The 13,095-nt window shown below is 40.6% G+C and overlaps 2 protein-coding genes across 3 annotated transcripts in view; both read right to left on the minus strand.

Moving 5' to 3' along the window:
- Positions 1-8,116, minus strand: part of dennd3a (DENN/MADD domain containing 3a) — a 50,329-nt gene extending 42,213 nt beyond the window's left edge. For both annotated transcript variants that reach the window (XM_079828394.1, XM_079828393.1), the window contains exons 1-2: positions 7,944-8,116; positions 5,866-6,033 (exon numbers count right to left, since the gene is read on the minus strand). In XM_079828394.1, coding sequence (XP_079684520.1) covers positions 5,866-5,949 — 84 coding nt within the window. In that variant the 5' untranslated portion in view covers positions 5,950-6,033; positions 7,944-8,116. The remainder of the gene's footprint in view (positions 1-5,865; positions 6,034-7,943) is intronic.
- Positions 8,117-8,451: 335 nt separating this feature from the next.
- Positions 8,452-13,095, minus strand: part of klhl7 (kelch-like family member 7) — a 16,022-nt gene continuing 11,378 nt past the window's right edge. Inside the window, exons 10-11 of the mRNA XM_079828414.1 lie at positions 11,383-11,480; positions 8,452-10,006 (exon numbers count right to left, since the gene is read on the minus strand). Of these exons, the coding sequence (XP_079684540.1) occupies positions 9,687-10,006; positions 11,383-11,480 (418 nt within the window). The 3' untranslated portion in view covers positions 8,452-9,686. The remainder of the gene's footprint in view (positions 10,007-11,382; positions 11,481-13,095) is intronic.

The following is a 13,095-nucleotide window of genomic DNA, read 5'->3' on the forward strand; positions in this document are numbered from 1 at the left end:
TCTCAGTTTTTAAAAACATTTTAAAATATATTCAAATAGAAAACAGTTATTTTAAATATTTACAATATTTCCCAATATTACCGTTTTACTGTATTTTTGATCAAATAAATGCAGCCTATATATATATATATATATATATATATATATATATATATATATATATATATATATATATATATATATATATATACACACATACATACATACATATGTGTGTGTATCTGTATATATGTGTGTGTGTAATATATATATATATATATGTGTATGTGTGTGTGTGTGTGTGTGTGTCCAGCAGGAATTGTCGGTCGATATCACGACTGAGGTGACCCTTGAGCAAGGCACCGAACCCCCAACTGCTCACCGGGCGCCGCAGCAATATGCCCACTGCTCCGGGTGTGTGTTCACGGTGTGTGTGTGTGTATTCACTAATGTGTGTGTGCACTTGGATGGGTTAAATGCAGAGCACAAATTCCAAGTATGGGTCACCATACTTGGCCACACGTCACTTTCACTTTCAAACACACATATATATATATATATATATACACACATACATATATATATATGTGTGTGTGTGTGTGTGTGTGTGTGTGTGTGTGTGTGTGTGTGTGTGTGTGTGTGTGTGTGTGTGTGTGTGTGTGTGTGTGTGGACTGGTAATCATCACGTTATGGGGACAAAATGTCCCCACAAAGATAGCAATATCCGAAATCCTCATCCTTGTGGGGACATTTTTAGGTCCCCATGAGGAAAACATCTTATAAATCAGACTAAGTGATGTTTTTTGAAAATGTAAAATTGCAGAATGTCTCCTGTGAGGGTTAGGTTTAGGGGCAGTGTAGGGGGATAGAATATACGGTATGTACGGTATAAAAACCATTACGCCTATGGAAAGTCCCCATAAAAGATGAAAACACTACACACACACTGTGTGTGTGTGTGTGTGTGTGTGTGTGTGTGTGTGTGTGTGTGTGTGTGTGTGTGTGTGTGTAAGTGAAAGTGAAAGTGAAGTGACGTAAAGTGAAATATATATATATATATATATATATATATATATATATATATATATATATATATATATATATATATATAAGGATATTAACTTGGAATAACCAAACAAGCACAAATATATGAATATATGAATATTCATCCTCCATGAACTGCCACCTTAACGTGGTGGAGCGGTTTGAGTACCCGAATGACCCTAGGAGCTACGTTGTCCGGGGCTATATGCCCCTGGTAGGGTCTCCCAAGGCAAACAGGTCCTAGGTGACGGGTCAGACTAAGAGCAGTTCAAAAACCCCTTATGAAGAAAAAAAAACAAGGACCGTGACGTCGCCCGGTACGGCGCAGCCGGGGCCCCACCCTGGAGCCAGGCCTGGGGTTGGGGCTCGTATGCGAGCGCCTGGTGGCTGGGCCTTCCCCCACGGGGTCCGGCCGGGCTCAGCCCAAAGGAGCGACGTGGGGACACCTTACCGTGGGCTCACCACTCACAGGAGGGACCGTAAGGGGCCGGTGCAAAGCGAATCGGGCAACAGTCGAAGGCGGGGGCCTAGACGACCCGATCCCTGGACACGGAAACTGGCTCTTGGGACATGGAATGTCACCTCGCTGGCGGGGAAAGAGCCTGAGATTGTGCGTGAGGTTGAGAGGTTCCGACTAGAGATAGTCGGAATCACCTCCACGCACGGCTTGGGCTCTGGAACCACACTCCTCGAGAGGGGATGGACTCTTCACCACTCTGGAGTTGCCCATGGTGAGAGGCGGCGGGCTGGTGTGGGTTTGCTTATAGCCCCCCAGCTCTGCCGCCATGTGTTGGAGTTTACCCCGGTGAACGAGAGGGTCGTTTCCCTGCGGCTTCGGCTCAGGGATAGGTCTCTCACTGTTGTGTGTGCCTACGGGCCAAACAGCAGTGCAGAGTACCCGGCCTTCTTGGTGTCCCTGGGAGGGGTGCTGGAGAGTGCTCCGACTGGGGACTCCATCGTTCTACTGGGGGACTTCAACGCCCACGTGGGCAATGACAGTGAAACCTGGAGGGGCGTGATTGGGAGGAACTGATCCCTGATCTGAACCCGAGTGGTGTTCAGTTATTGGACTTCTGTGCTAGTTACAGTTTGTCCATAACGAACACCATGTTCAAGCATAAGGGTGTTCATCAGTGCACATGGCACCAGGACACCCTAGGTTGTAGGTCAATGATCGACTTTGTGGTCGTTTCATCTGACCTGCGGCCGTATGTCTTGGACACTCGGGTGAAGAGAGGGGCGGAGCTGTCAACTGATCACCACCTGGTGGTGAGTTGGATCCGATGGCGGGGGAGGAAGCTGGATAGACTCGGTAGACCCAAACGTACTGTGAGGATCTGCTGGGAACGTTTGGCCGAGTCTCCTGTCAGAGAGATCTTCAACTCCTGCCTCCGGCAGAACTTCGATCGGATCCCGAGGGAGGCTGGAGATATTGAGTCCGAGTGGACCATGTTCTCCACCTCCATTGTCAAAGCGGCTGCTCGGAGCTGTGGACGCAAGGTCTCCGGTGCCTGTCGAGGCGGCAATCCCCGAACCCGGTGGTGGACACCGGAAGTAAGGGATGCCGTCAAGCTGAAGAAGGAGTCCTATCGGGCCTGGCTGGCTTGTGGGACTCCTGAGGCAGCTGACAGGTACCGGCAGGCTAAACGGACTGCAGCCCGGGTGGTTGTGGAAGCAAAAACTCGGGCCTGGGAGGAGTTCGGTGAGGCCATGGAAAAGGACTATCGGCTGGCCTCGAAGAGATTCTGGCAAACCGTCCGGCGCCTCAGGAGGGAGAAGCAGTGCCCTACCAATGCTGTTTACAGTGGCGATGGGCGGCTGTTGACCTCGACTGGGGATGTTGTCGGACGGTGGAAGGAATACTTCGAGGATCTCCTCAATCCCGCCGTCACGTCTTCCATTGAGGAAGCAGAGGCTGGGGGCTCAGAGGAGGACTCGTCCATCACCCAAGCTGAAGTCCACCCAAGAAACTCCTCGGTGACAAGGCACCGGGGGTGGATGAGATCCGCCCTGAGTACCTCAAGTCTCTGGATGTTGTGGGGCTGTCTTGGCTGACACGCCTCTGCAGCATCGCGTGACGGTCGGGGACAGTGCCTCTGGGATGGCAAACCGGGGTGGTGGTCCCTCTTTTTAAGAAGGGGGACCGGAGGGTGTGTTCCAACTATAGGGGGATCACACTTCTCAGCCTCCCCGGGAAAGTCTATGCCAGGGTACTGGAGAGGAGAATTCGGCCGATAGTGGAACCTCGGATTCAGGAGGAACAGTGTGGTTTTCGTCCTGGTCGTGGAACACTGGACCAGCTCTATACCCTTTCCAGGGTGCTGGGGGGTTCATGGGAGTTTGCCCAACCAGTCCACATTTGTTTTGTGGATTTGGAGAAGGCATTCGACTGTGTCCCTCGTGGTGTCCTGTGGAGGGTGCTGGGGGAATATGGGGTCCGGGGTCCTTTGCTGAGGGCTGTCCGGTCCCTGTATGACGAAGCAGGAGTTTGGTCCGCATTGCCGGCAGTAAGTCAGACTTGTTCCCGGTGCATGTTGGACTCCGGCAGGGCTGCCCTTTGTCGCCGGTTCTGTTCATAATTTTTATGGACAGAATTTCTAGGCGCAGCCAAGGGCCGGAGGGTGTCAGGTTTGGGGACCACACGGTTTCGTCTCTGCTCTTTGCGGATGACGTTGTCGTGTTGGCCCCTTCTAACCAGGACCTTCAGCATGCACTGGGACGGTTTGCAGCCGAGTGTGAAGCGGCTGGGATGGGGATCAGCACCTCCAAATACGAGGCCATGGTCCTCAGTCGGAAAAGGGTGGCTAGCCCACTTCAGGTTGGTGGAGAGTTCAAGTATCTAGGGGTCTTGTTCACGAGTGAGGGGATGATGGAACGGGAGATTGACAGACGGATCGGTGCAGCTTCTGCAGTAATGCGGTCGATGTACCGGTCTGTCGTGGTGAAGAAAGAGCTAAGCCGTAAGGCGAAGCTCTCGATTTACCGGTCAATCTACGTTCCTACTCTCACCTATGGTCATGAGCTTTGGGTCATGACCGAAAGGACAAGATCCCGGATACAGGCGGCCGAAATGAGCTTTCTCCGCAGGGTGGCTGGGCGCTCCCTTAGAGATAGGGTGAGGAGCTCAGTCACTCGGGAGGAACTCGGAGTAGAGCCGCTGCTCCTCCACATCGAGAGGGGACAGCTGAGGTGGCTCGGGCATCTGTTCCGGATGCCTCCTGAACGCCTTCCCGGGAAGGTGTTTCGGGCATGTCCAACCGGGAGGAGGCCCCGGGGAAGACCAAGGACACGCTGGAGGGACTATGTCTCCCGGCTGGCCTTGGAACGCCTCGGTGTCCCCCCGGAAGAGCTAGAGGAAGTGTCTAGGGAGAGGGAAGTCTGGGCATCTCTGCTTAGACTGCTGCCCCCGCGACCCGGCCCCGGATAAGCGGAAGAAGATGGATGGATGGATGGATGAATATTTATATATATATAGTAGGGGTGTAACGGTACAAGTATTCGTATTGAACCGTTTCGGTACAGGGCTTCCGGTACGGTGCACGCGTGTACCGAACGGTCATGAATGTAATGTTTAACAGTTAACAGTCGGCTTGTTGTAAGCGCGGAACACACTTCAATCCGAGTTCCCACACGAACATATTAAGTATTCAGTCCATTTTATCACGAAATTCAAACGATAAATGCCGTTTTGACGCTCTATGTGGCGTGACTGGTCACTGACCACAGTTCAAGCGGCCGCGCGACGCGCACGCGCGTGAACGCGATCATCTGTGAAGGCGATCGATCATCTGTTACTAAAGATTCAAGAATAAACATGAATGACGATCTGAAGGTATGCTGAGGATACATTACAATTTACTGTCATGTATAGGCCTATATGTGGTGTAATCGCTAAATCAGTGTTTCAACTGCGGAAAGATGTCAATATAACTGCTTGTGAACTAAACAATGTCATGTAACGTTAGCATCACATTTACCTCAGGCAGTCATTCAGTGTCCACAGAATTTTATTCACTAGAGAAATCAACTCTTTCGCTAAATATATGCTCTATATTAGCCGTTATATTCATTATATTCTACTTAACCTGTTAGTGATGTCTTGATTATTTCATGCATGTTAAATAAACCTGTCATGAAAATGACAGACACTGTATATAAATTATTATATTTCAACAACGATTTGGAGAAAAAAACTATTTTATAATTAGATTTAGAAGTTAATGCAAAAACTGCCTTATGTGAAGTTTACATATTTGCACACAATGTGTTATTTGAGTGTTGATTATTATACCTAAAAATGAATAGCAACTGAATTTAGGCTAATAGTTTGGGCTCTGTTGTGAACCTTTAATATTAATGTACAAGTAAGGGCTCCCTATATAATTTACAGAAATATCTTAAATAAACTTTTAGATATAATTTAATTCATTCAAGGACACTTTTTTCTCCAGTAAACCACTGTTAAATATAAAAAATAAATAAAAAGCAATTTTGTAAAACTGCTGTACCGAACTCGTACCGAACCGTCAGTTTTGTGTACCGTTACACCCCTAATATATAGTATTTTTTATACAAATATTATACTATAATTAATTATAATAATAAATTAATAAATGTAACATTTCTATAAAATAAAAAGATTTTATTATAAATAATTGCTATTAATAATATTATTATGTAAACACAAACAGTTATTTTGAATGCGATTAATCGATTTGACAGTAATAACATTTTATTAGAATTTTTTTGTTAATTACTATAATACAATTTCATACAGAATTGTATTTATTTAATTTTTTGCTCAGCGTTTTGCATAGACTGAAGGAGTTTGAGATGTCTCACCAGGCACAGCTCTTTCAGACGCTCATTTGATACTCCAGCCACCACACACGCCTCCAGCAGACCAGACGGGCCGCTGTACGCCATCAGAACCGCTTCTGTTCGGCTCAGCGATCGCGCAGTGTTCAGTCCTCAGTCTTCAGCTCCATTGCGGTTCAACTTCCTCTAGGTCTGTTAAAGTGGATACAAGACTTCAGTTTTAGGCACGCAATACTATTATTACTATTGCTTGTGGTTATGATGTGATATCTAGAGACCAGAATATAACAGAGACTTTGTTGGGGATTCTTTTCTTCCTGGATGGTGTCAAGTAAAACTAAAACATTGTCTTTAATTAGATATCTCTATCTCAACACACAGTCTAATAGTCTGGTTGTCCTCCCACGCCCTGCTGTTTTTCCATCCGAACAACTCCATGGATCGCTCCAAGTGTCAACATCTGCTCCTGGTCAAAATCTGGATCACGTTCAAACTAAGGCTAGAACTGAATATGAAAGAAACTCTGGCATTTGCTACAGCTCTATCCTCTCAGAGAGACCAAAGCATGTACTGTACGCCTGTAAATGTGTTCTGTTTGCACGACATACACAATAGATGCTTTGGTCACTCGCTGATCCAACACAGACCCGGGTCGTCATGATTCCTGAGCCAAACCGGTGGGAGAAGTCACACAGTGACAGAGAGAGCATTCATACCGCTGGAGTGAGGCTTGACAAAGACGTCAGACCAGTTGGGAAAAACCAAGAAAAGTGTCATTCCTGAGCACATACCTACCTCCTTCTGTGTGGCTAAACGTCATCTAAAACTACTTTAAACTATATTTTTTTCTATTTCTATTTTAGGAAAATGTTATGGGGTTTCTAATCAAAATATGACTTTCTGTTACAGAACAGGGCATTGATTTCATACATGACCTCTGTAGAGGACACTGGGACTTTAAGCATGTTTATCAGGCATTGGGAGACACAAGAAGTGAATAGAAATGCCATATAAAATATTAGATATTAAAATGAAAATGTTTCCAACTATTACTCCCATCATTACACCTTTTTTTCCATTACATGCTCCAAGAACACATTAATATGCACATCCATTGCATTGAATGGGAAAACATGTGTATGGCCATTTTATTGAATAAATTAAAATGGTATATCAATTATATCTTTCATAACATAGTTGAGAATCGTCTTTAAACAAAGTTGGGTTAAAAAAAATATCCTGAAACCTAAAAATGTATTGGTGAATGAAGAAAAAAAAAATATATGTGTCATTTCATGTTCTGGTGTCCACTTACGAGGTCATATCATAACATATGAATACGTTATAATGTTTCACAAAATTAAATCTTTTTTAAATTTTGACTTTGTTTTCCTGGGTCTTAGGAGACTAAATATGACCCCCTTTTTATGAATTAAAAATGCATGACACACACAGTATATACTGTACACTACCGGTCAAAAGTAATTGGTAAGTAATAAGCGAGTTTTTATGTTTTTTGAAAGACGTCTCTTATGCTCACCTAGGCTGTATTTATTTTACAAAAATACAGAAAAATCTGTAATATTGTGAAATATTATTACAATTTAAAATAACTGCTTTCTATGTGAATATATTGTAAACAGTAATTTATTTCTGTGATCAAAGCTGTATTTATCATCATTTCTCCAGTCTTCAGTGTCACATAATCCTTCAGAAATCATGTGAACTGCTAATATATAACTGTATACCAAATCTCAAGCTCTTTTTTTAACATCCAACCATTTTAATAAAAAAACGCATACATTTATCTAACTTTCAGCTGGTTTTGCATAATCTGTGAGATTTCATGCACTATTTCACATCTGCTCTCGCTTTCTATGACATGCTGCCAGCCTCATGCGCGTTCACGAGCCATACTGAAGCACAACCACCGACTGTAATCAGTTCTTACAATGATTAAACACACATAAATGTTACATTTCATGCATGTATAACATATAAAAAAATATGTAACGTGATTGATCGTTGTACAAAAACTCAAAGTAGCGCAGCAGGAGAGCAAAAATGAATTAAGAGTCAGTAAAGATGAATAATAAACAAACCTTCAGTGTCCGCTGCGACTTCAAGTGTGTGTCAATCACTGGTCGGGAGTTACACGTAACAGAATAAAGCGAAAGTGCTGCTGTAGTTCATATTCTGTTAAATAAACACGCCTCGTTTTGATCATAAGGCGGGATAAAGTTGCGGCCTGACCCGTCAAACTCTTTCTCAAGATATGAAGCCCGCAGCTACAACTCTATCCATCCGTTTAGCTCATGAATATGAATACGGGACTTCAGGCGTTGCTTGGTAACGTTTAAAGCGTCCATTCAGATGTCCTAATTAATATTCATAAGTCCCGCCGTCACTGAAACTGGATTCGGTAATTCCCAACTGCGCCCGCCTTTTTGGCCAATCGGATAGGACTACAAGACCAACGTCACCTTACGTAATTAATATTAATGTGAAAAGCCGTTCACCTAGTAGAATTCGTAAAACATTCTTCCAATACATTATAAAGTACATCTAAATTATGATTTTTAATTGGACTAAGATGAAAGAAGCTCCATCAATAGTAACTAAAACATTTTATTTGTATATACTCGACTCAACACGTATTCAAACTCAATTTTAAAGCTAAAGCGCCACCTAGTGCCCACCTGTACTGCTCTCAACTAAAAAAAAAAGATTACTATCATAACCTTTGGATTTTCTTACAGCACCATGGTATATGAGTTATAGGAATAAAACATTAATATGTGTCCCTGGAGCAAAAAAAACACTCGTAAAGGTTTTTTTTTTTTTTTATTGAGATGTATACATCACCTGAAATCTGAATAAATACGTTTTCCATTGCTGTATGGTTTGTTTGGATATGGCAATATTTGGTCGCATTAAAACTATTTGAAAATCTGAGGGTGCAGAAAAATCAAAATATTGAGAAAATTGCCTTTAAAGTTGTCCAAATGAAGTCCTTAGCAATGCATATAACTACTAATACTACATTTGATATATTTACAGTAGGAAATTTACAAAATATCTTCATGGAACATGATCTTTACATAATATCCTAATGATTTTTGGCATAAAAAGAAAAAACAATAATTGCGACCTATACGATGTATTGTTGGCTATTGCCACAAATATACCCCTGAGACGCATGACTGGTTTTGTGCTCCAGGGTCACATATGGCATATTTTAAAATATGTACAATATATATAATATTAATATCTGATAGTATCCATGATACGGCCAGTGAAAACTGAAATAATGTCTTTCAAAACAAGCGTAAACAATTAATAAACATCCAGAAAGCTTTTATGTACCGATCTCATAAAGAAAGAAATTAAATATTATCGGTGACATAAGAGATACGTTTATTTTGATTCTCAATAATAACTCTTCCCTTACAAAAACGGTTAATTCAAAACTTTCCAGCTTGTTGTTCTACAACATCAAAATGATAAAATTACCATTATTAAAAAAATAAAACTTACAAGTTTTACACATAATATTAACACATCAAAATACCAATTCTTAATACATAAAACCAACATAAAACACATATTAGCCCCCAAAAGGGAAAAAATCTGTTTCCTTAAAATGGAAGTTCTTCTGCGCCGTGGAAATCTGATCTGAGATCAGGGAACATCAGCCAACAACATCGCTAGAGATCAGAATAAAGTCTTAAATGTTTAAACCTGATTGGTTTGAATCGAGTGACACAAACTCTTCACCTCTCATTATATGTAGTGCAACTAATGTGTTGGCACAATAAGGTCTGGTTTCCAGCGGTTCTGCATCGTCACAGCCTTCCATCGGCCGAGGATGAGGATGAAGATGCTGAATTCATGTCCTCCTCATTGGCTCCACATGTGTCCACCAGACAGATCAGGCAGCTGGTGACAGGAAAGGCCCGGACTTTGCTGGACACGACCCATTTGTCCGTCTCGGTGTAATACTCCATGATGTGACCCAGACGTCCGACCCCCTGAAACCCGGCCAGCACGTAGATCACCGAGCCCACGGCCGCACACTTCACCGTCACGCCCCGCCACGGCATCGGCGCCGCCATCTTCCACTCATTACTGCCGATCTCATAGTACTCCACTGAGTCCAGACCGCCTGAGAGGACACACGGACATCACAGATCACACACACACACTCATAATGCCACTGTACTTTACCAAACTGACGCGATTAAGCTATGAGATATAAGCTATCTCAGTAAATCATGTGTTTTATTATAATAAACAGGCATGCAAACACTTTGATTGCATCTATTCCACTGTGCGCTTGAGCATGAGGGTGCTGAAGAAACTGAGCTCATGTTGATAATGCTGCAGACATGAATATCAATCAATATAATGATGGAAGAAAACACTGAAATTAGAATCTATCTATCTATCTATCTATCTATCTATCTGTCTGTCTGTCTGTCTGTCTGTCTGTCTGTCTGTCTGTCTATCTATCTATCTATCTATCTTTCTATCTATCTATCTATCTTTCTATCCATCCATCCATCCATCCATCCATCCATCCATCCATCCATCCATCCATCCATCCATCCATCCATCCATCCATCCATCTATCTATCTATCTATCTATCTATCTATCTATCTATCTATCTATCTATCTATCTATCTATCTATCTATCTATCTATCTATCTATCTATCATCTATCTATCATCTATCTATCTATCTATCTATCTATCTATCTATCCATCCATATCTCCGTCTATCTATCTATCTATCTATCTATCTATCTATCTATCTATCTATCTATCTATCTATCTATCTATCTATCTATCTATCTATCTATCTATCTATCTATCTATCTATCTATCTATCTATCTATCTATCTATCTGAGGACTGTTTGCAAGGAAAAGATATTCTAAAACAAAATTTTGTCAATTTATTACAAAACAAATGTGTTAAGTGTGAAGATATCACTGCATTATCTCAATGACAGTTTAAAAAAGGGATAATTAAATATATAATTATATTTAATTTCATATATATATATATATATATTCAATGTGATTAAACACATTATAGATGCAATTAATCAAGATTAAGCAATTTTATAATACTATTATATATACAAAAAAGATTACATTAAATTAATTTTAAAAAACATATTCAAATATTCAAATAAAGTGAAAGGTCTAACAAAATAAAATAAATTAAATTAAAAATATATATTAAAAAAAAATAGTGGTTTAGGTAAAAAGGTAAAAAGTACAGAAATGTAAATATAAAATATTATAAAGTACCATTTTCATCATTAGATTTCTGGCATGGTATTCTATGAATATTGTTGGATAAATTGTCTATATAAATGTATTCAGTGACTGAAGAAAATAATGTGTTATTTTGTCTCACTTCAGAGGCTTGTGCCTGAAAGGATATCATCATCCCAGGATAATCAGGAACATTAATACATTAAAATAAACCAAATATTATCAGGAGAAGTAAACTTATGAAGATCAAAACATACCCAGTGTGTTCTGGCCGCCGACGGCGTATATTCTTGAGTTCACCACCACCAGACCGTGATTCTTACGGGCCTCACGCATCCCACAGAGAACCCTCCACCTGAAACACACACAACACACACAACACACACAACACACACAACACCAAACCTGGGTCAGTTCCTGATCCTGAACAGCGTTACAACCTGCTCTATTGCATTCAGGCCGTTTTGACCCGGAGCCGGCACATAAAAAAAAAATCTAAAAAATGCATTAATTTTCGCAAATGGATTTAAGACTTGCAATCTGAATTTCTTCAGATTTTTACACTATTTTGTTTGTATTTAAACTAAATTGTTACACCTTTCACATTCAAAATATTTCCATCTGAGATTTTATGTTATTTCAATACTTACATTTTTTTTTTTTCACATTCATGGATCTTTGATGTCAATTAATGGTCACATGACTTGCATTTAAACAAATAAAATATTTCCTCCTTTTTTTAGAAAGTGTTTTATTTTAATTTGATTTTAAAATGAGTTATTTATTTAAATTTGACACTTTTATGATTTAATTAATTAATATCTTTTTTTATCAACTCACAAACGTCTGTTTGGGAAACCTTGACTTAGAATTTAGTACAAAAATCATATTTTTATTATACTTTTATGGGTTTTTTTGTGCTTGACAGCCCATTTATAGAAAAGAGCTACATTTTTGAAGTGCTGTTATTATTAACTAAAACTATTAAATATCATTTTGATTAATTGAAACAATTTTGAATTAAAACATACATTAAAAAAACTTTTAACTGTAATAAATGAGTTTAAGTGAAAGTACTAAAATGACTTAAACTTACTATAAAAACTAAAACTGATTAAAATTTTTTTTTTTTAAAAGCACATTAGAAAACTACTAAAACTGAAATTAAAATGAAAACTAAAAATCTAACCATAAACGCTAATTCCAACTATTCATAAATAATACAAAAGTAAATTAATAATATAAAAGTAAAGTAACTATAACATACAGCGATCAGGCATAACTAGGTGAAGTGAATAACACTGATGATCTCTTCATCTCCTGTTAGTGGGTGGGATATATTAGGCAGCAAGTGAACATTTTGTCCTCAAAGTTGATGTGTTATGTGGCATTCACACCGGACGCGATTGGCGCGAAGTTCGACGCTTGAACATTTTGAGTTTACTCGCTTCATTCGCACGTGATATTCACTTCAAAACAGACGCGAATTCGCATCATGGGCGGGGCTTCTGCCAGCGGCTCGTCTTGTTGAGAAATGGCTGACATGGGCTGTGTTTACACGTCTTTTTTTGTTAAAATACTACTGCTAATGTATGACAAAATTTAGTTTTAAGACTTTTTCAGGCGATAATGTTGTTGTTTAAAGCTCAAATATGTGGTTTATTTATAAAAAGAGTGCCTATTTGAACATTTTATCTGGTGTTTTCGGAGTTGTGAGCTCCAGCGGATCAGCGGCGCTCATTAACCCCGGCGAGAGTAGACTTTCCTCGGCCAGTCCTTCTGCCGTCTGCCGCTGGCTTTGATGTCTCTGTGGCGTCTCAAGCTATAATTCGTCTTTTGTAGATGTAACGGGCGATCTTTGCTCTTATGGATCTATAATTTGTTCCCTGGCAAATCGTTTTGGCAGAGGGCAAAGTAAAGTTTCATTACTTTTTTATTTTTAGGCTATAACTTTATGTTACAGTTGTAGC

Source organism: Gobio gobio, assembly GCF_949357685.1.
Source record: "Gobio gobio genome assembly, chromosome: 11".
NCBI classification, from domain to species: domain Eukaryota; kingdom Metazoa; phylum Chordata; class Actinopteri; order Cypriniformes; family Gobionidae; genus Gobio; species Gobio gobio.